Source organism: Falco naumanni, chromosome 2 (genome assembly GCF_017639655.2).
Source record: "Falco naumanni isolate bFalNau1 chromosome 2, bFalNau1.pat, whole genome shotgun sequence".
Taxonomy (NCBI): Eukaryota; Metazoa; Chordata; class Aves; order Falconiformes; family Falconidae; genus Falco; species Falco naumanni.
This window is the reverse complement of record NC_054055.1, coordinates 118,636,128-118,662,037: the sequence shown is the minus strand read 5'-3', so window position 1 is coordinate 118,662,037 and position 25,910 is coordinate 118,636,128. Positions and strand designations below refer to the sequence as shown.

The 25,910-nt window shown below is 46.2% G+C and overlaps 1 protein-coding gene and 1 long non-coding RNA gene across 4 annotated transcripts in view; one reads left to right on the top strand and one right to left on the bottom strand.

The window, feature by feature from the left end:
- The window catches only part of PHLDB2 (pleckstrin homology like domain family B member 2), a 126,730-nt gene that overhangs the window by 42,148 nt on the left and 58,672 nt on the right, over positions 1 to 25,910 (top strand). For all 3 annotated transcript variants that reach the window (XM_040583068.1, XM_040583067.1, XM_040583069.1), the window contains exon 2: positions 23,901 to 24,005. In XM_040583068.1, the coding sequence (XP_040439002.1) occupies positions 23,957 to 24,005 (49 nt within the window). In that variant the 5' untranslated portion in view covers positions 23,901 to 23,956. The remainder of the gene's footprint in view (positions 1 to 23,900; positions 24,006 to 25,910) is intronic.
- Positions 1,407 to 23,974, bottom strand: LOC121083103. Its single transcript, XR_005826234.1, has 3 exons — positions 23,890 to 23,974; positions 18,636 to 18,639; positions 1,407 to 1,417 (listed from the first exon to the last, which is right to left on the bottom strand). It is a non-coding gene; the product is annotated as an uncharacterized LOC121083103 (long non-coding RNA).

The window sequence follows — 25,910 nt, the reverse complement described above, 5'->3', positions numbered from 1 at the left end:
GCTGGCAGTTGCGTGAAGTCTTGCTGAAGGTAGTGGGTGTAACAACCACCCTTCGCTTCAGTCAACTGCAAAGGGCAATTAAGCTTTACGGAATGGATAGCTGAAACAATAGGAGCCACCACCCAAAAAACGAGGGTACATACAAAGCTGTTTAAGAATGTGTAGTGTAGGTGGAGGGTTTGATAAACAGGCTGAGTTAACATGCAGGTGGCTGAATATTGTTCATGTGGAAGAGAAACCAGAAAGACATCAGGGCAGCACGCAGAGAAGGCATCAAGAAAGTCCCAGCAAAATAAATACTTGCTGACTGACTGAATAAAAGCTGAGTTTTCAGAAGTCAGGCACCTGCAGCTCCAAGCAAGCAAGGTGTTGCCTGCTCTAAAGTTCTCACTGGTAATGTGAGAACATGCGTTTAAGGAGTTGCCCTGAAATCAGAATGGTTTGTATCAGAAAAATGCAGCAGCAGGTTCCAACATCTGTCCGCCTGCCAGAGAGAAGTGATGCAGAAGTACCGACCAGCTCAGGATGTGGTAACACTCCGATGGATCTCATTGCAGTGGCAAAGAAGCAGATATCTATGCTTCTAGCTGTAGTTAAGCAAGTGAACTTTTTATAGGGAATGCAATGTCAGATTTAAGTGTGGAAAATATAAATGAATATTAATTAGAAGGGAAAGGCCAGGTCAGAATAAAACACAAACTGGCCTAAGTAGGATCTACTGGAGCTTTCCACGCAGGAATATTTACTTGCTACAGAGTCAAATTTGCCTAAGTGAGACTTGCACTTGGTTTTGGAGGTTTGCTTTTTCTCTATATTGTATGATCAACTTGATCACAGTTAACCTTTACTGATCTTTCTGATTACTGCAGCGTCGCACATGCTCTCTCTCGAATGAGCTTTAACTTCATTATTCACCTATCTCATTGCTTAGAAAAAAACATATTTTTTGCACAATATTTGCTTTGTTCACTAGATTTAGTATGTGAATGCGTTATCTGGCTGTGACAGAAAGGTTGTCCCTTACGTCTTTATTTGAAAAATACTTTTGACAGTCTATTTATAAGCATGACATTAAGAGATTTCTAGCATTATGAGTTTGGGCTGCAACTGAGACAAAGTTCAAGACCACCTAAACAGTGCCTTCCACAGACAGTTCCTCTGGTTTTCAAGTGTCTGCAGGCTCCGCATAATTTCCCGTACAAGTGAGTCTGACTTTTATTAAAACACTGTCTGAATCTGACTTTCATTAGTCCCATGAATGATCACCAAGTGTAGATTTAGGTTCTTCTTAAGCTTACATTGCAGAAAATGCAAAGTGCATGGGCTTGGGGTGAAGCTGAAGCAAGGCTGTACATAATTCTGCCACACTCTGTGAACCCCAGCTAGCGCTCTGGCGGTGCACTGGCCAGAGAACTGCCTTTTCTGGAGCTTTCCAGAATGCATCACCCAGAGCTCAGCCTCTAGACTTCTTTATGCAAAAATCTTTTTGTATGTGATAAAGAACTTTTCAGTCAACTTTCAAAGTGAAAATACAATGAGGGCCAGTACTTATTTCTCACAAAATAGCAAGCAGTATGAGATACCACACATTGTCCATGGAATAAGCCACCAGGGTCACCCAATCCCGTGCCTCACAAACACGGGGGTAATAGCTGGTTAGACCCAAAAGGTCTGCAAATCACCCATTAGACATATACCACAAGCCACAAAACACTCCCCGATGCTCTATAATAGTTTGAGGATCTATAGTACAACCAATTGAAAGCCACAGGCTGTTGTTTGCCACAGTCCGGGCTATTGCAATTGTGGCGATCTAGCATCTCTTGTAAGGTACCACAAGAGGATAGCAAAGACATCTAAGGCACTTTCAACATCCTAAGCACAAAACACCCTGAAGACCTCTAAATGAAAACATACTAAGCGATATATCCTACCGCATTCTTTAGCCAGATTTTTTACTCTGCTGGCATTACATACGCTCAGTATAGCATGCACACCTTGTACTGGAGCATGCATGCGCGTAAACACATCCCCCAGTGACCTTCCAGAAAGGACTATTCTGTCTTTACAGCACAATTATGTTGTGTCTTCTGGCCTCTGCAGAGCCAGAACAGAGAAGGTGGCACCTCTGTCCCCTTCCCAAGCACTTCCAAAGCCTGCCAGCAAGCTGCCCGAGGGCTCGGCAGCCTTGGCCGTGACCCAGCCCAGAGACTAAAGGTTTCCTGGTCTCTTTGGTCACTGGGGAAAGACAAAAGCTCTAATCTGTGTTTGAGGTGAAGCAAGTTTGGGGCTCCAGCCATCTGAGATGACATACCTCCTGGGACTTTCACTGCTCAGATGCAGAGCTTTTTTTCCTCCTGTGTCTTGCTGGTGGCTTTCATTTCCATGAATAATTAGGTGTGAATTGCCAAGAAGATTTCCCCCCTTATGAAAAACCACCTTCTGTAATTTCAGAAAGAGCTGCCTGTGTTTAGTGTCACCATATCTGGATGCTCCTGGCAGAGTTGCTGTGCCCTGCTCTCTGTACATGTGCAGAGATACAGGGTATTCTTACTTGCTTTTCTCCCCCTCTCAGAGTAAAACGACAAATACAGTCACCAAAAAGGTATGTGCTATGCAGGACCCTAGAAAAAGTAGGTGTGTGTTCAAAATGTTTGACATTTGATTTTAATTTTGAGATTTAGTGTAGTTTAGATCTTCATTTGCCCAAAGCAGTTGCATCCCATCTTAATTTAATACACGGAGGCAGCAGCTTTGGTAGGGACCAGAAAGCCAATTTACCAAAACTAGTTCCAAATAAAATGGGTCAAGATAAGGAGAAAAAAAAATAACCTGAAGGCAGTACTATTCTGATAGGAGGTAGATGAGAGCTTTGCTTCACATGGTGGATAGACTTGATCTACTGGCATCCAAGCAGATCAGCAGTGTGACACACTTGTTTCTCACAGGAAAATCCTTTCCCTAGGGTGCAGGCAGGAAATCCAAAATGAGAGGAGGTAAATACCAAAGGGCCGCTGAGGAAAGGGGAGGAGAAAGAGCTGAAAGAACAGTGTTTGCCTGCTGTGTCAGCTAAGGAAAGGCTAGGAAAGAAAGCTGCGTGAGAAATAAATGCTTATTTTGACATTACATGAAGTGCTCTGATTGCAGGATGAAACACTTCCGTGATGTGGAGCCGTGGTGCAGATTGCTCTGCTGCCTGGTGAAGTCTTTATTCACTGTGTTCTTTATCTCTTTAAAAAGCACTGGATTCCTTTGGGGAAAAAATTTTCAAAATTCATCTTATCCAACTCATGCATGAGATAGACCCTTGAAGTTTGTTCGCAGCACCTTTTTTTCTGACTACGACCACTGTGAACCGGCAGCTTCTGTTCAAGGAGTAAGTCCCTGACTCTTACACGTTAGAAATTTTGGTGCGAACTCAGTGATTCGGTGGTGGGCTAGGACTTAGAGCAGCACACGTGTATTTACCTCGAGGACCTTTCGCTGACCATCCATTGTCTAGGTTAACGCAGCCCTCTCGAGCGGCTGCCCTCCGGGTTCGGCATGCCGCGATACAGGTGTAGCGAGGGGTGGGAGAGACGGGAGCCCATCCACGGCGCCTTGCAGTCATCCCTTGAGCATCTCTGATGGGAGCTTCCTTTTGGACCGATGCTGTTCCATCAGCCTCCCCCAGCGCTCAGCCTGCGAATGCTGGGCAGCAACGGGTGGGTAATGAGAGCTAATTACTTAAGCACAAGGAACAGAGTAAGGATGATTCACAAGGAAGGGCTTCGAAAGGCTCTTCTGTGCGGCACTACTGAGATGTTCCGTGACAGGGAGACTGTGAAACGGGGGCTCTGAAAAGGACGTTCCTCTCACTGGATTTGCTGACTTGAGGTTTTTGTCAGCTGGATCTTTGGGCTTCTTGCCAGGCCAGAAAAAGCTAACAAAGGCCATTTCTTCAGTTGCATATGATCAGGGAAGAAGCAGAGGGGGAAGAAAACAAATGAGGGACTGTAATATTTTTAAAAGAGAAACATTTTTTCCACAGGAGAAAAAATGTCTTATTTATATAGATACTCAGCCTCTGGTTTCTGTAAGTTCCAGCATGATTCTTAAAAGTGGTTCTGCAAAGTGGCATGATCACATCACTTTAATGCAGTACAGCTGCCATTTGGCAGTACATGGAAAGTTAGGACAATCTTGAAACTGAACCTACAATCCTACTGTGGCCAAAAATTAGAAAAGAAAGATGCATGAGTAAGACTAAAAGGGGAATTGCTTGAACCAGATTTGTCTATCAAAGGTGAATTTGATATATAACATTATAAATCAAAGGCATATTTCCACTTACTCAACAATTTTTCACTCAGTATCCTAGGTTCTTCAGAATGTTTATGCTCTTAAGACAATGTTTATCAGGGTCCGCCTATGTCTGTGCCTTCAAATAAAGAAATAAATAGGGTACAATGAAAACTGGATGCAGTCCATAAAACAGGATACTGGTAAATGATGACTGTCGAGGCTGGGGTAGTGTTTGGTGACCTAACACTGTTTTCAGTTGTGTCATTGAACAGTCTGAAAGCATAAGGGGTAAAGCTGCAGAAAGATAGAACAGGAGAGACATATAGCCCTATTGTTCAAAACCACCATTTCAATTTTTCAGTCATTTAAAAGCTGTCTGACTGAGCTCAGTGATTTCATGGCGCTCGTAGCCCCTGGCCACGGTACATTTGGTGAAAGTTGAGCTGTAAGATAGCCTTTCCTGAACAAATTCCAGTACAGCTACATTTTCACATTCTCTTCCTGAGCTGCGACCAGATACAAGTGGCACCAAGCATTGCCAAATTCTATCCAACTTTTCTAAAAAAAAAAAAAAAAAAAAAAAAAAAAAAAGAAAAGAAGAAGAAAGGGAAAGTTAAAACCAACATTTTAAATAGTGAAGTATAACTAACTCTTGCTGTCCTTTCTCGGTGTAAGCTGTTATCAAGTCTTTGAAGTTCTGCCAGCTTGTTTCCATTACAAGGAAAACCTGATACCAGCTGGAATTTTTGGAGTACAGAGGGAGCGATGGCAATGGTCCTGTTGACTTAAAAACTGTGCATAACGTCCTGTTTTGTAGAAACACAGAATAAAGAAACTGGAAATAGTTTTCTTTTTAGATGTCTCTGCCTTTTCAGCAGTACTGCACGCTTAAGAAGCTCCATCTCTTTAAACTTCTTTCTAATGTAATAACCGCAGCAACTTTTCTCATTCTCTCCCTTGTTTTCAAGGCTTTTATTTTTCGTCTCTCCTGCCCATCAGTACTTTAAGCTATCAAATGTTCCAGCCTTGTGTTTATCTGCCCCGTGAGAAGCCTCCCAGCTCACATAGCGTAGCTTCTGCTTTGTGTTTTGGGTGTCAGCTTCCGGGGTTTTTCTGCCATCACTACCCTTGAGAGTCTTTGAGTTAATGCAAGCCTGGGACTGATGAAAATGGTTATTAACACTTTCAGTCTAACAGCTGGCTGCAGCTAGTGACATAAAAACCAGCTGCCGTGATGCGTTGAGCGCACGCATCAGGGGGCAGGTAAAGCCTTAAAATTAAGATAATCTGTGGTAAGGATTCTTCCTAGTATACACAGCACCCACAAACAAGCTAGAGCTCTGCTTTATCTACAAAACAGGGTTCAGTTTCAGCATGTGTACTGTATTAAGCTTTCTTTGCATCCATGTAAAAAAATCTTCTGCAATATGTCGTGATTTGAGCCATATGGCATGTGAGAAACAGGTGGAGCAAAGGCTGAGCAAAAAGCACGAAAGGAGGAAAAAAACACATTTGTAATAGTCAAGATAAAGGACTACACTTGCGGCCATCACCCTCCGAACAATTATTATCAGGATATACAGCCAAGCCCTTCCTAATAAAGAACTTATCCAGAGAATGGAGGCTTAATATAAGAAGTTACTCATTGGCATGCTGCACGCTTGAGAGAGGTGCTGCTAATAGTGTTTCGGTGTATGTTACGTATGGCCACGACCTGCTACAAGGCTGGTGTCTCTGGCTTGTATGTTGCGTGTTTGCAATCTGCTCTTTTCACTACAATTTTTTCACTTCCACCAGGGAGTTTTATTTCAACGTCCCAATTGCGTGATTCTCAAACCCGCTAAGACTCCTTTCAAAGTGGTTGCTGGAGCACTTCCCAAGTAAATATTTGTCGAAGTGCTTATTAGCAAGACGATTTCCTTGTATATTTTCTGTTTCCATGAACATTCTTATTAGAAATGTTAACAGAAATGAGAGGCAATTTGCAAAATGTGTTGATATTTCTCGCATAGTTGAATAGGATGGTTTAATCAGGGTATTTACAATTGCAAGCCTTCTTTTTATTTTGCCTTTTGCATGACGTCTATTTTATTTTTATTACAAAAAAAAAGCGTGCAGTTGCATGTTCCTATGGCAAGTAAAAGCCAAAGCAGTCGTCCAGCTGTTAAAATTAGTGCTAGATCTGAATTTTCTATGGATTTCCCACTGCATGGCAGGAAATCGGCTTTCATTGCTGCCTCCCCCTCCTCCCCATCTAGCCTCCTATTAGATTAATACCAGAAGCATGAAGTAACGTTTAACAGAAAGTTGTTGCTTTTAGCTCTGGGAAAACTTGGCAGCCTCTCTAGAAATGAAGGGGGGAGGGGGAACCTGAAACCTCCGTTAACTGAAGAGGAGATCTGAGGCATAAAGAAACATTTTTCTCCTGTTAAACTTCTGAGGTTTAAAAAAGCACGCTAATGGCAAGCTGTTCCTAAGTCTAATGAGGATCCGCTGTCAGCCCTTTCCCCTCTTTATGCATTAACTGCCCAGCTCCTGTGGGCTACTTTTGTGTCCCCATTGCATATTGCTGCCTAATTTATGTCCCACCAGCAAAGTGTATCACTAAGTGCATTTCTCTTCTTGGTTAGAATGGGTTTGTAGTTTACGGGACAGTCCAGAGAGCTTGCAACCAAAATGAGTGTTGTTGCTGATGAACGCTGGGATGCCTCCCTGACTGTTTTAAGGTTTCAGTAGTGCAAAGAGTAAGGGGGTAAAAAAAAATGCAACGTGCAAACAAGGCATTATGCAAAAGAAGCGAGACCACCCCCAGCGTGCTATCTCGGATTTCACAGTGGTCTTTAAACTACAGTACAAAATTCTAATTTATTAAAACAATGTGTTAAAGATTGTCATATGTTAATTTCCTGTGATACTGTGGGATCAGCAAGCATATTTTATTGCTTCCTGTGGGCCTAATCCTACATCAGTCAGTGGGAATTTCATGGGAGGCATGTGGTGTCGTGGCCACAGCGGTGCAGGCCCAGGCGGAGAGCGTGTATCGGGCGTGATGGCAAACACCCTTCCCAGGCGGCCGGGAGCAGCGCTGCGGGACGGGGATGGATGCCCTCAGGTGAGCAGCGTAGGCAAGGATACATGCATAGATCAGCAGGGTCCACACGGTCTAGCTCCTGTAAAATGGCATTTCCAAACGACTCGTATTCCCCAAATATCTGCGTTTGCTTTTCAGTTTACCATCATAGCTAAGGAGCTGCCCCGTAAAGCTTCGGCTTCAAGTTCAAGCGCAGAGGTCCTAGCCACTGCAGGCTGGGCAGGTGGAGAGGGGCTAGGCAGGTGGAGAGATGCGGAGCTTTCAATCTGAAGGACCCAAGTGCTTTACTTTACACTAAGCTCACGGTGCCAAAAGCTCTTGCAGCAGTGTGCAGCCTGTGTGGAAGGTGAGGTCATCCGCAGCCCTCCCATGGTTCCAGTCCTGCCGGCCGGAGCCCAGTCCTGTAACTGGCACGACGACAGACCCGGCGAGGAAGGTGGCACAACCAACAGTGGGCACAGAGAAACAGAATTGCCAGTAGGATGGCTGGACACGGACCCCCGTTATTCCCCAGGGTAACCCAAAATGGGCCTGACACGAGGAAAGGGAAGAACGGGATAGGGATTGACCTGGCACGGGGCACATGCGAGGGGTATGTGCTGTGTCATGCCTTGCATGCCAGCAAGCTGCCTAGGATAGAAGCTGGCCTGGCCTCAGGAGCTGGATTCCTACAGCACCCATCAATTAACAACCTGTGGGGAAATAAAACACTGGTCCATCTTCCCCCTTCCCCTGCACATTCTGACAGGAGCTGAGTGTATTCTGCGACACTCTCCACCACCCTGCTGTATTTTTGGGGTTTTGTTGAAGAGGGTACAAGTGCAGTGAGGAGGTTAGATGGTAGCTTGTCACCTGGCTACTATTTTGGTTCAGGTTGCTTTTGCCTTGGGCATCAGTGCATCTTCAGTAGGTTTACCTCTTTGTGTTGTGTGTATTTTTGTCTAAGTGTGTAAGGCAGTTTTAAGTAAGGGCGACTACATAGGGAGAAAATGGTTAGAAATTATATTTTTCAGTTGCTTTTAATCCCGCCTCTGTTTCGAGAAAAATCCCAGAAATCTGAGGCTAAAATATATCTCTACATCTTACTCTGCTCCTATTAGTGCAAGAAAGTAGTAGCGATACTGTGTCATCCTTTGTGCTGCTAATGGGACTTAATTCCACATTTGGGGGCCATCTGCTGAGAAAAACACTCTACCACCCTTCTCAATGCAGATATAAAAACTTGCCAGCAAAGGCAGCTTCATGAATCAGTTGTGAGGATATATTTTATCTAAATTGTGTTAGACAGAGCTTTTTCCTTTATGAAAGTCACTACATCAATTCCAGCCCAAATGACTGAAGAGAATGAAGTAAGTTTTGGCAACCATCTTTCCTTTTTTGGTAGAAATGCATTGTTTTACCTCTTTTGACTCTGTACTAATTAATCTAGTTTCACCTGAAGGGGAAGAATATTTTTTGCAGGAGGAAGAAACCAAACAAGTACTTAATTTAACACAGAGAGATCTATCTTTGCACAGATTTAACTGTGACATTAAAGTAGTATCTTGGGTTCTTGCGTTCCACACCTTGCTCCCACTGAGATTTCTTGGGTAACCTTGGACAAGTGGCTTAAATGCTTTTAGATTTCTTCTCATTTCCTACTAAAGAAACTATTCTCTCACTGACACGACCCACCACATTATTAAATATTTTTGCATCCAGATTTGATAAAGATAGAGACGAAAGGAGAACAGAAAACTTTCCTGGCTTGGCACCAGAGGCAAATCATAAGGCCCCAGACTAAGGTTTATATAGGAACCTATGAATCGCTTTATTGCTCGCTGGGAAAAAGGTAAGTCTCAAAGGGGCAACTGTAGGATGAAGACACCCTTGTATCCAACTACAGAGTACAAAAGTATTAGCTGCTGTAATCTGTGACTATAAGCGTAAACCAGTGTAGCTGTGGCATTTGCACCGTGTCTTCTGCCAACCCTATGCCTACTGACATCACATCTATGAGAGGAGCACGGACCAAGGTTTTGCCAGCAGACCACAGCTTGCAGTTTTCAAGATGTTTGCTCACAGATCATACATCAAAAATATACTTGTGTACAGAGGAACTCCAGTAACACTGTCGTGAGCTTAGCTGCAGTAACAGAGTTGGCTAATTAAGCCCTAAGCCACCCCCACTCACAGAAGCACGCTGATTCTAGCAAGGGGAAGCAATTAATCAGCGGCAAAGACAGCCATACACAAGCTAATAGGGTACTGCTCTTATGATTTGAAGCAGAGTAATGTCTGGCCTGTGTTGGCAAAAATCCTTTTGATTACTAAAATGTTCTATTTAAAGAAGAAATAGCATGATCTTTTATTGCACTAAATGTCCAAGTTGCTTCAATAAAAATGGTTACCTTTCCAGCAAATCTTGCCTTGTTTATATCTTTAGGCCATTATGGCTACAACATTGCTACTACTTAAATGAGTCACTATGAGTTGTGCAATTATCAATAGAGACATAAGGTAACTACTTATTAACAGAAAGCTAACTGCCTGAATTAGCCAAGTCCTCACTTTAATGGTAGCTCTGCAGCGCAGCCACACTCTGAGCTAGTCAGTCAGCATCAAAGCAAGAGCAGACTTCAAAACTGCGCTGCAAATCTAGGCAAAGCCTAGAGTTGTTGCACAGAAGTGCAACAAAACCCACCTCCCAGACCTGTCCCTTAAGCTCTGAACTGCGCTGCAAAAGCAGCCAGCACTGGATGATTCAGAGGAATGTAAAACCTAACTGCTTTCTTGCCTTGCAATTACAACCTAGTTAATTGTGTACAACTGTGCAAAGGAAGAGAGTGAGGAAATTCCTTTCCTGACCCTTCCAGCAATTGACTTGTGCCCTGGAGCATAAGATTTGATTACTCCTGTAACTTATTTTCAACAGGCAGTTTCTTCTGGATAGCTCTTGTGTGACAACTTAGAAGTTTTGGGCCAAGTCACAAGAACACTCCACTGGTTGAACCTCAGCTTACATTATCTTATTTTTGCTTTATATACCTCTCTACGGTGTGCTGCATTAACAGATGTTTAGATTTTTAACTCAGACAAGCAATGTAACTATTGGGCATGAGTTTTCCAGCCGAATGGTACTGATGAATGCAGTCATGCTCCAGGTTGCCTTTTTATTTTGCAGAGATTTCTGATGAGCCTTAAAAATCAAGTTTCTTTCGGTACCTGGAGTCCAGCCTTCTACACTGCCTCAAAATGTCTTTGAGGAAGTTACAACAGAAGAATCACTGCTTGCTTTGAAGTTTCACCAGAAGTTCTGGTTGTGGCCGTTGTTATTTTCAAGCAATAAACAATTGTGTAGATTTATTCTGCAACGGCAAGCAACAGCTGGGTTTCTTCACTGAGGCAGTGGTTCAAAATGCTCTGGCTACATGCTGGGAAGTGCTGAATCCTTCTGATTTCATTTGTTGCAACACGTTTGTTCAAAAAAGGTGGGATTTAATAATCCATCAATGTATTGGTGCCACTGGTTCAAGAAACAGAGGCTCGGTCTCAAGCACAGCTGCTCAGATCTACGTTGCTCATCTTCTTATCAGTCACCCTAATGCAAGTACTTGTTGGACCTTTTTCAGGAAGGGGAAGGAAGAGTTTTCATCTGGATCACCTTCTTGGTCTGGTTTTCACAAATAACTGCATCAGCCCACGCAAGAAGGTCACAAACTATAGATTGTGAACCCAAATGAATAGTTAAGGCAGGAAAGGGAAGAAACCAGACCAGTTTTGCCACCAAAGAAAAGACTGGGTGTAACTACACCAGTCATCAATGAGTAGCTTTATCTCGGACTGATTCTGTCAGGCTAGGTATTGTCTCTGCTCCTGCAGATAGCATAAAGCCTGAACTGACTCCCAGCTGTGGGCTCTGGCTCATTTGACAGAAATGCAGTCATGTCCACACCTGATGTGGATAAAATCTGTAAGGGTAAGGACCAGGTAATGCAAAGGTTGTGGCTGCGGTGCCTGCTCAGAGGTGACTTTGGTTCTGAAGTGGCTGAATAACGCTCTCCCTCCCAGTTACAGGAGCTGAAGTGTTTTATTACCATTTTCAATGCTCATGATTAAAGCATGCTTTTTGCAAACATTCCAACATTTGATTTCTACTTATATGAATTGCCATGGAAACTAAACTTTTATTGGGCATGTTTGCATACTCAGGGGCGGAGAATTTTAAAAGCCTCTGTGATATACAGTACAGTTGATGTAGCTGTGCAACTGCCATGAAAACAGTTAAAGCCAGCTATGTGGACTGCTGAACCCATCTACAACTTGTAGCTCTCGTGCAAGTTTCCATACCCTTTTTCCTGATTTTCTTTAATAGTAGTAGCGTTGCTTTTGTTCCAATGAGAGTTTTCAGCTCTTTAGATTTTTTGAGTTTTGCTTGTTTGCTAATTTTTAAGTATTTCCTACTCATAAAATGTCCAAGAGAGTATTTTCTTTTGTCTTAAATTGCCAGACGCTTTCCTGTTAGACATTCCAACTTATCAAGTTATTTTAGGGCCTCAGCTATGGCTGGTTTTGAGTACCTCTTGTTATTTTAGAAATAAGCTCTATTCCTTATTTTTCTCTCCTTTGCTGCCAAGAAACAGATGACACTGACTCGAATAAAATTTTCCCGGCATACATATATGAGGGGAAACACGTGCTCTGCCTGATCCAGCTTTGATGTCACGTCACCTACTGTGTAGGAGCTAACTAAAGGAACATTTCAGCCAGCATATCAAAAGTCCTTCAGAGTTACAGTTTAACCACAAGAGCAGTTACTCCTTTCTGAGCTACTAGGCATCATTTTCCCTGGGGAGACTTTTGCAAACTGTTGCTTCCAGTTTTCCCACTTAAAAGGAAAAAGAAGATCACTTAAGACGAAGGGAAGGCTGGCTGCCTTTGGCTCCGGCCGTGGCAGGGTTAAAATTCGTACTCGCCTCTTCCAGCTGTGAGCATGTCCTTAACTCTGCATGCCTTACACGAATATGCCTTTATTTTTTTAACTGAGTGTACTCTTTCTTGCTTGTTCAGTGAACAAAAAAGAAGATCCAGGTTCAACACTAGTAGTAAATGAAGCACTCAGACCTTAGCAGAGGCATCACAGAAGAGCTTATCTGGGTTCTGGCCTACTAATTAATCTCAAAAGCTTGTCTTTTTATATGTAAACTACAAAAGACACTAGGACAGCCAAGGCCACTTTCTTTTCCTTCTTTTTTTTTCTTTTAATATCCTCTGGTACTGTGCATGTTACTATACGGATTCCAGATTTTCATGAGTTACTACAAAGTTTATATTGTGGTAAAGTAACAGTTTTAGCCAAGTAAAATATCCTCTGGAACATGCGAGGCAGGAACCGGATCACAATGAACCCCACGTCCCCACGGCAGATGGGAACAGTTGGCAATCGTGGCAGCCGTGTGAGCCTCCGCTCCCCCCAGGACACCCGCCCAGCAGGTACACCCCCCACATGTCCCCTTTGGAGAAATAAATGGGGAGAGGTAGTGACAAGGCCACACAGTACGAAACAAGGTCCCTATGCAGGATCCCCCGCCTTGAGCACAGTCCTCCAGGCTGGCTCGCGTCTCTCATCCGTGGAGTTTTCCTTACCAAGGATGCTGTACGTGCGCTCGGGAAGGGAAGGTTTGTTATATGCTCCTGGCTCCCAGCACCCGCCGATCCTGGGGGTGGCACGACCCTCCCCAGAGGTATCTTCACTCTTTTTGTTTTCCTCGGTGACAGCTGCAACCCAGCGGTTCGCCTCACAGCCTCCTGAGTGGGGACCTCTGAAGGGGATGGCGTCGATGCCCCCAGCTGCTCACCGAACAGGGGGCAGGTGAGGCACAGCTTGGGCAGACACGCCAGGCCGGTGCTGGTTTGTACGCTTGGTTTGCTTTGGAAGCCCAGCCATGGAGGCCCGGCCGGCCTCAGCGGCCTGCTCCCCACTCTGGGACAGCAAAACGGTGGCTGCTGCCACCGGCGCGTCCTTCGCTGATGCCTGAGGCCTGCGCAGGGGCCTTGGAGGCCCGGTGTGTGTAGGCACATACGTATATGTATACACACATACATGCCCATGTGTGCTGTTCAGGTCAGCTGTGGGCAGGCCTCTGGTGGGCTGCACCGGGCCGTGACCCCCGGGCTGAGGCGGGCGGCAGGGCCACCCAACCGGGCATGGAGGCAACGCGGCGCCCCTGCGGGGCTGGCAGGGCGCGGGCAGCCCCCTCCCCAGCAGGAGGGAGCAGGTAAACGCACCCCCAGCCCCAGGCAAGGAAAACCGAGCCCGCGCCCTCGCAGAGCCGCCCTGTTTGCTCAGCTAATCTGGCGGACAGGAAATTGCCTGGCGATTCATATTTAAGATCGCGAAGCGGCCGCCGGCCGTCCCCCGGGGCGGCCCCGCCAGCCCCCGCTGTAGGTATCTCTGTGCGCGTCGTTGCGTGTCCCACCCCCCCCTATTCCGCCTGTCCTTCGGCCGCCCCGCTCCCGCGACCCCGGCCTGAGGGGAGCGAACCATTCCGCCGGCGGGGGTGCCCCACGGGGGGGCGGGCAGCGCCCCTGCGCGGGGCGGCGCTGGCTGCCGGTCGGGGGCGGCTCCAGCGGGAGGTGGCGGCGGGCGGGGGAAGGCGGGCGGCGGCGGCGGCGCTGGCAGCGGCGGCCGGGCGGGCAGCGGGATGCGCGGGGGGGCAGCGGCGGCCGGAGGCGGCGGTGAGTGCGGGGCCGGGGGAAGCGCCGTCCCGCGGGGTCGGGGGTGGGGGCGGCCCTCCCGGGACGCGGCCGGCTCCGCTCCCGGTGGCGGAGCGCTGCGGGGATGGGGAGCGGGTCCCTCCCTGACGGCGGCTCAGCCGCGCTCCGGTTTGTGGTTACTTTGAGGGGAGTTTGTGCCACCCCTCTCCCCTCGCGGTTCGGGGCCCCCCCCCTTGGCAGACACAGCAAAAAGGAACGGGGCTCCCCCCGCGTCCCTTTGGGCGCAAGTCGCCTCGAGCCCTTTGTCCCGGTGCCCCCCCCCGCCCCGGTGCTGGCGGGCGCCGCCGCGGCCCCACCGCTGAACAAAGCCTCTGCCCGGCCCCGGCGGGGGCGTCCGCCCCGCGTGTCCGTGGGCGGGGGAGGCGGGGGTGGCCGGCGGGGCTCGCCTTGCTCCGGTTCGGGGGTCCGTCGCCAGCCATCTACCTGGTGGCGGGGGTAACGGGAGGAGGGGGCTCTTTGTCCGCCCGTTCTTTGTTAGCCCGGTGGCTTTTCAAGGCTCCCGCGGCTGGAGATGGGCTTCTGCCGGGGCTGAGCCCGGTGATGGATACCGCCTCGGCATCGCTGGAGTTGAGCGATAGGAATCCGGTATTCCGTCGGAGCGGTTCAGTGACACGGAGGGGTTTGGGTTGGGGGACCCCTGACGGGTTGGGAGCCCGGCGGTCACCCCGCTTTCCCCCTCCCGTGCAGCCCCGGTGCGCGGCCCCGGGGGCAGCGGGGGGCGCGGGGCCGCCCCGTACCTGCTGCCCGCCGGCCAGAGGAGGCACGGGCTGGGAGCAGACCCCGCTCCTCCTGCCCCAGAGCCGCCGGAGGAATTTCCCCATGTGCAGAAGTGCAAATATACCGGCGGCGCTTGCATAAAGGCTGGAGAGATGGGCATTCTGCTCCTGCCACCGAGCGCTGCTGCGAGCTCAAACACATGGCTTTTGTCACCAGTTCCTTCTCCCCCCCCCCAAGTGCTCATCGTGTCAGCGTGTCATCTGGTCTGTGTGCTTTGACTCTGCCCCTGCCCGAGTCCTCCATGTCTGCATCTCCGGGGCAGCTGGGTGGACGTGTTGCCAGTCGGAACATGGTGAATTATTTCATCTTTGTGCTGCCTGCTCCCTCTCTTCGGGGGGACGAGGCAGGCGAGAGAGACAGTTCTGCAAGTCCGCGTGTTGGGTGAACTCGATTTTTTCCTTTCTCTGTATTCTCCTAGTTAAGGTCCCCCGGGAATAAGGTATTCAGGTGGGAAAGGAAGAGAGGTGGGAGGAGGTGAGGCATGGCAGCGGCACACGGAACCGCGAAGGGCGAGGATGGGCTTGCTTTCCCACAGCAGAAGGAAGCAGTAGGAGAGAAAGGAGATGAAGTAATCGAGAGATGGGGAGAGTGAGTGCCCACCTTGGCTGGCAAGGTGAGCGGTGGGCTGAACGAAGAGAGTGACAGAAAGATACTTTTAGGGCAGTCAAATACTAACGCCGAATCTTTTCCAGAGCTGATAGTACCATTTTTATTTGTTTTGTGCAATTCCCTTTCCATACCAGAAATTTTGACAAATGCTAAATTGACTCTTTTGTGGGTCCATGTTTTTACTGAGGGAATGGAAATCTTGGGCAGCAACCAGGACAGGAAGAACAGTAATTTTTTCCATTTTTTCCATATCAGTTACTGTCTGTGCTTATCAGATAAAATTAGCAACCAGCTCCTTGAAAGTATGCAAAGATGCCAGGTGACCTTTGTTGGGAAGGAACAAAGTCCATCATGAAAAATTTGGAGTATTTTGTTCTTAGATAGGAAGCGGAGGATGGGTGAGGTAAAGATTGCAGGTCCACCTTGGCTGAGGGTGGGGTTGGATCAGAAGGACTTGAAGGGGTTTGGATGGGAAGGTCTTGTTTGTTTTCCACTTGAAGATCTAGAGAAAACCTGAAATAATGAAGGTGGGGAGGGGGAAGTGCTGGTGATTGTTTGTGAAGGAATTAATGCTATGCTGGCTGCACGTGGAGTGTATTCTCTCCATTTTCATTTGTTAAACAGTTAATTCTGATGTGTAGTAACTGCCAGCGTAGCAGACAGTGCTTCCCACTGAAATAACCAGTTATGAGGCGATGCCCTGTTTTGGGTGTTCAGGGCAGATGCGGTTCATCTGGGTTTTGGTTTAGACCAGTGGGGCACATCCGAGATGCCACAGAAATCCAGGGGCAGTTTTCCCCTCTAGAAGGTCCTCCAGAGGCTGCAGTATAGGAGTGAACTCCATAAATGTGACCAGGCTTGGTTTTTTTCTCTACTCAAATCTCACGCAGGTGGGATCAGTTTTTAAGTGAACCATTTCATTTAACTTCCTGAATTACCTTAAGTGGTGGTGTAACTGCAGGTATCGTACCTGTATCCCTCTCTTGAGGGAATGTGGTCCAGGGACTCGCTGATAAATGCTGCCCTGTGTTTCTGCGGGCAGAGCCATGGCTTGGTAGCACAGCAGCCACGGCGGGCGCCACTTGAGCTGTCGCTGTCACGATGTGGTTTGCCGAGCAAGTGCGATGAGAAGCATTTAGTCTGGGGGCATGCTCACCGCCCTCAGAGTGCTGGGAAATGAAGAAGCTCTAAAGAGCTAGAGGGGACGTTTGGAAATATGGGGCAAGCATCTCGGGAAGGAGACAAATTGAGGAGAAATGGACAAACGAAGTAAGAGAGACAGAAACTGTCAGAATAAGTGGGCGCTGGAGGGAACTGATTAACGGAAGGAAGTGACAGGCACAAAGTGGCAGTGAAAGAAATCAGCACAGAGGAAAGTGGATCGTGGGCAATGGTTGCCTGAGAGAGAGACACAATGCAATAGACAGGAAGAAAAATGGTAGAGACATCCAAGGAGACAAAAAAGAAAAAAAAAAAAAAAGGGAGTAAATGATCTTTGAAGCTGTTCTGATTAGTTTTTCTAGCTGCTTAGATTTTCTGGGACATACCTATCTGCTGTGTATGGCAAGCTTCCATTGAATTTGTTAGGGGCATCCTAAAAGCAAGTTTATCATGTCAGGTAGGACGTAAAGGAGAAACTTTTATTTAGGATCTTTCTGCTCCTGTACAGTGAGAATTTCTGCTCCTGTCCAGCATGAATTTGGGTTCATAATTGTTTCTTCACTCAACCCCGTTCCTGAAATTTTAGTTGAAGAAAGCCTGTATTTCCTGGGATTCAGGAGTGAGAATTGTATTGGTCTAGAATGTTTATGTACGCTTATTACTACAGCAGCTATGCTGTTTGTTTTGGGTTTTGTTAGTGTGTACAATGAGATGTATAAGCAATCACAGTCTACCAGCCACCAGCAGAGTTTTCTGTTTGCCATGTCTGTGTGAATTTTTTAAGTCTTGATTTGCAAATCTTTTGAGCATGCTCAGATTTTCAGTAGGAAAGGAGTTAATGAAATAGGGTCAGAGCAATACCAGGGAGCTGGTAGTTACTGGTGTGAGATGAATCAGTCGTAGGTCAGATAACTGACTCTTAAGCTTAACTGCCAGGGAGGTACCAACGCAGAGGAGAGGAACACGACTTGAGATTGGCTTGTCCTCTGCTGCCCTGTTTTTCTGCATGAAGAAAGGAGTTCATTGTTTTAACAGAAATCTCTGCTAATACGTTTCTACCTGTCAGTGACTTTTTTGTTTGAACAGAGAAGAATTAACTCTCCTTTTCACTTCAGCTTATCCCATTGAGCTGGTCCAGATGAAACAGTGATCTGTGTGACTGCAAAATAAGGAGAAGGCAGTGATACCTACTAAAATAATGCAGTTTGAGTAGGTGGTCTACTCTCTTGTCCTACCAAATGCATAGGAATACTATTAAATTCATTGAAATGTGTACTTTTAGCAGTTTTGCTTTCAGGTAAAGGTAGCTATTATGGCACAAGAGTTATAAAGCTTCAGCATTTTCACTGTCGTTTTTGTTTGGACACACTCTGCAGTCAGTGTCTCTTCTGTCAATGGTTTAAATCTCAGTTTGTAGCCACCAAACTATAGTATTTACATGGTAATGGATGTTTTCATTTTTGATGCACATTTAGAATTGTCAGTTGTCATGACCTGATTAAAATGATTACGCCTGTCTACTGGAAAGAGAATTGATTTGGCAATGCCTACAACATCAATCCTTATCAAGTAGGAGAGAATCCTGCCTATACAGTAGGACAGAATTAACTGAAAATGTCATATTTAGGTGCAATTTTTTGGAGTAGTTGGAAGAGTTATTCCAGTAAAATAGATGTGGTTTATGAGGGGAATAAAGTTATTTAGGGTGTTTTCTGTTGTTGCCTTGCCCTTTTTCTGCTCCTTCTCCAGTATCCAACATGATAATTTCTCAGAGGAAGAGATAAGCTGTAAGAGTGACTTCCTCTGCCGCTCCCTTTTCCACATCGGAAACCTGCAGGGTTGCGAGGGAGTGACTTAGTCAAACCTGATTCACAGATATTTGATTTTTAATTTATTTACTGCTGGTGAAGGTGCCAGGCTGGGAGCTTTGGGAACTAAACCACCCTATGCCTGTAACCAGACTTAGTGCTCGCTTGCACCGTGGGGATCAGTGTGTAGCAGGACCTATATCATGAAGAGCCAGGGACTGAGCAGAGTTCAGGGCTATGCTGGTAGGAAATTAGCTGTAGCTTAAGGTCTGGTGTATTGTGTTGTGGGGGAGGAGGAGGAGGAAATGAAGAAGGACCTTGAAGGCGACCTTTAGATAACAAGCCTTGCTGAGCTGCCCAGTTTTTGGCAGAGATGTCTGTGCTTGCTGTTAAGGATGTGTCCATTTGCTGGTTGGGTACCAAATCTCCACCAAACTATGCAGGTGCTTTTCTATGAACGTATTGTTTTAGTCTGACAGCAGGCTTTAAGGAGCTGGGGGCAAGATGGATTTACACTTAAGTGTTTTTGGAGGTAAACTGTAGATCCCAGTGAGTTTTACTTTCCTATCAGATTGAGGCTAACAAGACTTGTAAATCCGGGGGGTGGGAGACAGGCTTGATTTCATCAGGAGCAAGTACGTTGTCCTCAGTTTATGCAGGAAAAAAGTAAATCAGCTTGGTAATGGAACAGTCAGTTCAGGCACGTAGGTGTGCTATACCATGGGAAAGTTAGACCTCCAGGCACCAAAGCCATCGGCACTCATTCACCAAGTTATGTTCAGGGTGTAAAAATTTAAGGGGCGTTCTTGTTTCCAAAACAGCGTGTGTTCTATTGGATCAGTTGAAACTGACCCTAATAATTTGAAGACCTTCTTGTTGCAGAATGAGTTAAACTCTGATGACGTTGTGTGGATGGTGGCAAAGATGGGGTTTTGTCCTCACCCTCCATCACTTGGGGTTTCGTCTGTTCCCATGGGTGGCTGTGCACAGCTGTAGGAATTTCTGAAGGGAAGTGTCAAGGAGAGGGGTCAGGAGCTGCCAGGAACCACTGGTAACATTTTGTGAGAAACTGAAAATGAAGAAACAATGAACAGCAAAACAGCCTTAAAGGAGAGATGGCCAAATTTGAGAGCTTTATTTAAAATTGACTTTATTTTCAGTCAGAGAAGCACTTTAGCAGTGCCTCAGGCATCGCAACCCACTCGGTTGGCAATGTAAGAGCAAAGTGGGTGCCATAGCAGACTGCTGAAGGAAGGTGGGTATCAGCCCAGGCAGAAGGAAGGGTTGAGAAGCTATGTGCTGAGAAAACGTCACCCTAAATCTATGGACGAAATGCTGGCTAGAGCTGTTCCTGCAGCTTGGCTGGGCAGCAGCTCTGGGCTCCTACGCCAAGGCGTGCTGCTTTGGGCTGGGCTGGGTTAATTTTCTCCTCAGTGGCTGGTGCAGCGCTGTGTTTTGGATTTAGTATGAGAATAACGTTGATAACACGCTGATGTTTTAGTTGTTGCTAAGTAGTGCTTCTACTAAGTCAAGGACTTTTGAGCTTCTGAGGCCCTGCCAGTGAGCGGGCTGGAGGGGCACAAGAAACTGGGAGGGGACACAGCTGGGACAGCTGGCCCCAACTGACCAAAGAGATGTTCCACACCATACAATGTCATGCTCAGCATATAGAGCTGGGGGAAGAAGGAAGATGGGGGGGGTGGGGGATGGTTGGAGTTACAGTGTTTGTCTTCCCAAGTGTTGTGGATTAACCCCAGCTGGCAGCTAAGCACCAGGCAGCCGCTTGCTCACACCATCCCCCCCCCCGCAGTGGGATGGGGAGGAGGATCAGGGAAAAAGGTAAAACTCATGGGTTAAAAAAAGAACAATTTGATAATGGAAATAAAATGAAATGTTATAATAACAACAAAAATTGTAATAAAAAGGGGAGAGGGGGAGAGAGGAATAAAATCAAAAAGGAAAAAAACCCCAACTAAACAAGTGATTACAATTGCTCACCGCCCACTGGGCGATGCCCAGCCGGTGCCCCAGCAGCACTGGGCAGCCCCAGCCATCTCCCCCCAGTTTACACGCTGACCATGCCATTCCATGGTGGAACATCCCTTTGGCTGGTTCGGGTCAGCTCTCCCGGCTGTGTCCCCTCCTGGCTTCTTGTGTCCCCCCCCAGCCCTCTCGCTGGCAGGGAAGGCCTAGAGAAAAAGTCCTTGACTTAATATAAAAAGTTACTTAACACACTGATGTTTTGAGTTGTTGCTATCAGCATTGTTCTCAGACTAAATCCAAAACACAGTATTGTACCAGCCACTGAAAAGAAAATTAACTCTATCCCAGACAAAACCAGAACACCGAGGCCCTGTTCCGCGCGCTGGAGCCCTGCTGAACGCCTGCCCGCCCATGGGGAGTGCGGAATTAATTCCTTGTTTTGCTTTGCTCACATGTGCAGCTTTTGCTTTACCTATTAAACTGTCTTTATCTCAACCCACAAATTTTCTCACTTTTACTCTCTTGATTCTCTCCCCCCTCCCACCAGGCGGGCTGAGCTGCCGGCTGGGGTTAAACCATGATACAAGGGAAAGAAGTTTTTACTGTAAAGCCACCCTGTGTTATAATATTTTAAAATTGGAATCTTTTGTTTGACTCGCCGCCTGTTTGAGTCATGAATCACTGTTTCTTTTGGTCGTTAGTGAAACAAAACTTAATTTGGCCTGGGTACCGTAGAGATGAAACATGGTTGGTAATGCTGTATACATTCACTTCAGATGACTTTATAAATCCCAGATGAAATCATTTTGCTTCATTTCAGCCAAGCCAGAGCGCAGCATGTGCTCTGTAACGAGAGTCGGCCTCTCTGGTTGTTTTATGAGGCCCTGCATAACCTTCATCTGAAAGAATATGATTTCATGAGAGCAGATAAATGTGGATTTTGAGCTGTTCATTTGCTTAGCTTATTAATGCATTGTTTCTTGTTCATGCTCATAGTGGAGAGTTTTAGAAAATTCTTCCCCCCAAAATTTCAATTACTGCTAGGTGATGACCTCTCTGATTTTTCCCATCCTCTAAGAAGAGAGATGTGTAATGAGTTCTCAAACTTGAACTGAAACCATATAAATATTTAACCTTAAAGACATTTTTCCTTTCAGCTATTAGCAAACCCAGGTATTCACTAAACTGAAGATTGAATTTTCAATTACACAGAAACCCTTCCCTCTCAGCTGTTCTCGCCTTAATGCCTGTCACATTGATTAAGTGGTAGCCATCATCTTATGAGATAGGAAGGATGGGATTTTTGGTGTTCTTACCGATGATTTTAACCATATAGCAGCAATGTTAGAGACATGACAAATCTAGTTACGCTTTTTCCTTTCTTTTAAACCAACCCTTTCTCCTGTCTTTTAATTCCGAGTTGTCCATACTTCGGGTGTCTGTTCAATGATATAATTATACTTTTGTTACAGAACAGTGTGAAATGTTGAGAGCCACTAGTTTTCTGTGTCAAGTTGAACATGCCCTGAGAAGTTAAATTTTTGGTTCTTTTCTGGGGAGCTCTGGGCTTGACGTGCTGTATTTTAAACAGAGATTACACAAGCAATATGCCAAGATGGCAACACAGCAGCAGTTGGAACGGGTTTTGTGTCCCAGTCCTTCCCGTTTGGGAGGCAGGCAAAGGGCAGAGAGCCAACTGGCCAAATGGGGGAACCTCTTGTTGGGGTGAGCTGCCTGTCGGCTGCAGCCCTGCCGGGGGGGGTCGCAGGCATGAAGCCCCCCAGCCCCGCTCCTGGCAAGGAAGGCGCTTGGGGTGCTACGCAGGCTTTGAGTTTGGAAGATGCAAGGCAAGCTGGAAGGAACTAGGGAGGGAATCTCTCCGTGGGATGGAAGACCAGGTGGGGTGAAAAGGCTGGTAAATGTTCCGTGTCAACAAGATAACCTGTTGAGCATGACACTTGGGTATAAAAGCGATCTGCTGTCCAGGCTGTTTGCCACCATCCTGTCTGAAGAGCTTCATTCCTGTGCTGCTGGAGGGGGCAGGCATGGTGGCTGAGTCCCTCCGGGAGGTATGGTCTCCTTCCTCGCCCTGGTTCCTTGGCGAGCAGCACTGTTTTGGGGGGACGGTAGATTGCGTGCTCTTGGAAGAGGCTGTTGGGGTGAAGCTGGGGTGTGTGCTCTTGCGGCGAGGGGGGGGAACATGTGCCTGGTGGGGTGCAGACTCTTTCGTTAGGGGTGAGAAATGACCTCTGCAGAGAGAGAAAAAGCCTCGTGAAGTGAGGCCGGGGGGATTCCTGGGGGAGCAGTGGCGAGGGATAGGGCCAGGTCCCCCGGGGAAGAGCACCTTGGGGGGACCAGGGGAGGGAGAAGCCAGAGGTCACGGTGAAGGAGCCTCCCTCCGCAGGGATTAGCAGCCAGCTCCCTTCTCCCAGGGCCATCCTCTAGGGAGAATAATGTGAAAACGCATAGCGCAAAAAGTCTGTGCAACAGAGACCTGAAACACTGCGGCTGTGACGACTGCGGTTAATTAAATAGGTGGCTTGTCTCTAGACAGCCCCAGACATCTGTCTCTATTCTTCACTTGTTTTTCTGCTGCGTTTCTATTTGCTTGTCCAGAGTTAAAGCCCAGAGGACCTACAGATGGTCACCATTAATTTTGTCACTTGATGCAATTTTTTTTAAAGCTTTTTGTCGACCTTTTAAAAACAGATGTGTGTTTTAAAAAAAAATCTTTTAATAGAGCAACTCACTAGAGCTCTTCTGTTTGGACTTAGATTTAATTTTAGTCGTTAGTGACTGGGATTTAATTTTGGCGTTTCTTTTAAGCCAAGTCTGTCTTGTAGCCATATCATTTTTTCTGTATTTTTTTTAATAAACTTTGCAGAATCTATTTGCATTCCCAGTCTGGCTTCTTTGGAACCTCAGAAATCGTTGCATGCCAAAACACTTTCTGTGTTTTGGATCACATACCTGTTTTTGCTTAGGTTTCTTCGTGATTGCAGGATGCTGGTGTTGTGTAGGCTGAAACTGGGCTCTGGGCTTTCAAAAATAAAATCTTCAGCAGAAAAGTCCAACCGTGTTAATGATTTCTTAAGGAAGCCACAGGATCGCAAACAAAACTCGGGAGCTGTGACTAGTAACTGCCTGCACAGAGTCGGGGTCACAGATGACAGCTGATTATCAAATCAAAATATATGGACTTCTAAACCGATAAAACAACTGCAGACAGGTTTGGTTTTTTTCCGCTGTCTCCACATTGAACATGGGGTGCCCTTTCCAAATGCCTTTTAATGTATTCTTTTAACGTGTTTCTTTTTGAGTCATCTCTGGAAATCTCACTGTAAAAACAGTCAGTTTTGGTCTATATTACATACTTGAAAAATGTTCTCGAAATACACCTCTTAACGTTTTTTTCGTTACTTTATTTGCAGGTCAAAATTTGATTCACTCAAATTAGCGTTGTTTTAACCATCCTGAGAAGACAAATATGATGCCAAACAGAAGTAACCACTCCTCCTTCCAGAATGTTGGATCAGGTAATCAATTAATAAAAATGAAGTTTGTTTGTAAATGTACTGAGATCTTTCAGAATTTGTCATTGATTTTGGTCCTTTAATTCTCCTGACACACGGATAACAGTGCTCTGTTCTTATTCCATGTCTGACTCCATTTACCAGCCAGAACAAGGCCACAGCTGGATACGCTGCAGCCAGCCCGCCCTCCCCCATCAGTTTAATGCCTGCCTGGAATAGATATCAGTGACCCCCAGCTAAATAACTCTGGAAAGGAAGAAAAGGAATGAGGGGAAAGGGAAAAAAAAAAAAAAAAAAGAAAATGAGAGAAAAAAAAGGGAAGAATTTCCTTCTGTATAGCTGCGGGCAGCGAATACTTTGGTAACCAGAGGAGCCTTGCGTTGTGCGCTGAAGGTTACCACGCGAGAGCTGGGGCTGACCTGGATGCAGGATGGGTTCGGGGCACGCCGTGTGCCGCAGCTCCTGGCCTCGGTCCCTATAGCTGCATGCAAAGGCAGCGGCAGCCAGCATGTGTAACGCGTCCTGTCATATTCATAAAGTCTCATCCCAAACATTACCCTAAAAATAAACAAAACAAACAAGATCTGGTTTGTGGGAAGCAGCGATGGTTGAGCTAAACATGCGCTGTCGTCCACTTGGGATTTAACCGTATGATTGCGGGCGCTGTGGTGCTGGAACCAAAAATGCAGGAGAACTGGCATAAGGTATAGCAGAGAAAAGCTGAAGCCGAGTGGCTGCACGAAGGTATCGTGACCTTTTCTTACTGTACTTGTTTGGATTTCAAGTACAATGAGCCCTTCATTGCTGTGGTGAACAGGCCTGAAAGTTTCCATGAGCTAACTTGTTTTTTGGCAAAAGCATCCAGTCTTTGTAGGATTAGATGTGCCCTACTGGTGTTGCAAGGGAGTTATAAACAATTATTAGTGTCCCATTAATGTGTCTGCTAAGCTATTAATGTAGGAGCCAGTGGAATTTATGCAAAAACACTTGAACTTCTGCTGTGTTCAAGTCGAGGTTTGGACAGTACAATTTTGATGCAAGATTGGCTTTCAATTTTAAAAGAGATTTGGAAGGAGGAAAGAGAGAGATGATGGAAATTAGGTTCTGTTTCACAATGGAAGGCTAAGTATAGAAGGCATATGCATCGTGCTTTATATCTGTGCTCTTCATTAACTTTTACATCTCGTTCTTCCTCATAACACCGCTAATATGATAAAAGCTTGATCATTTTCAGATGCTTTTGTCTTGTCCTGACAAGAGTTCTGTTGAACATGGGTCACGTTCCTCCTTTTTTTCAATTGAATTTCATCATTACTGTTGATCAAAAGTTGTGAAAACAGCTAAGAAATGTCAAGTAAAATGTTGAATTGTAAGAAATTGCAGTTTCACCGCTCACAGCGGTGATGGTCTAATGGAGAGCTCTGTGAATTTACTGGTTCAAAGGCAACTTAGATAGTTGTATCATTGTAACAAATGTGTTAAAATTACAGCAAATAAAATCACAGTCAGCCTAAAAATATTAAATTCTCTGTAGTAGTAAACCAGAGGCTTGGTTTTAAAGCTGAAAGTTAATGTCTTTGGCCACTACCAGAGCTTGTAATTAGCACATGCTTAGCCAGGTCCACTTTGCTCAAGAAGGTGTTTGATTTTTATTCCCCCCACCCCACGATGCCGATTCCTTTTATCTTCAGCCTATTCAATTCCATTATTAATGATGGTTACCTTTTGTTCTTCAGCTTATGGGTTTATTCCTTAAGAATTGAGGAGACCGTGTTACGCACTCAGACTTGGCACAGCTTGCCTAGAGGAAGCCTGGGCAGCAGAGGCCTATTGAATGATGCCCTGGACAGTAATGAATTCCAGGGTTTTTTGCCTTGTTAGCGAGGAAGGGTCCCAGAAGCAAGGACC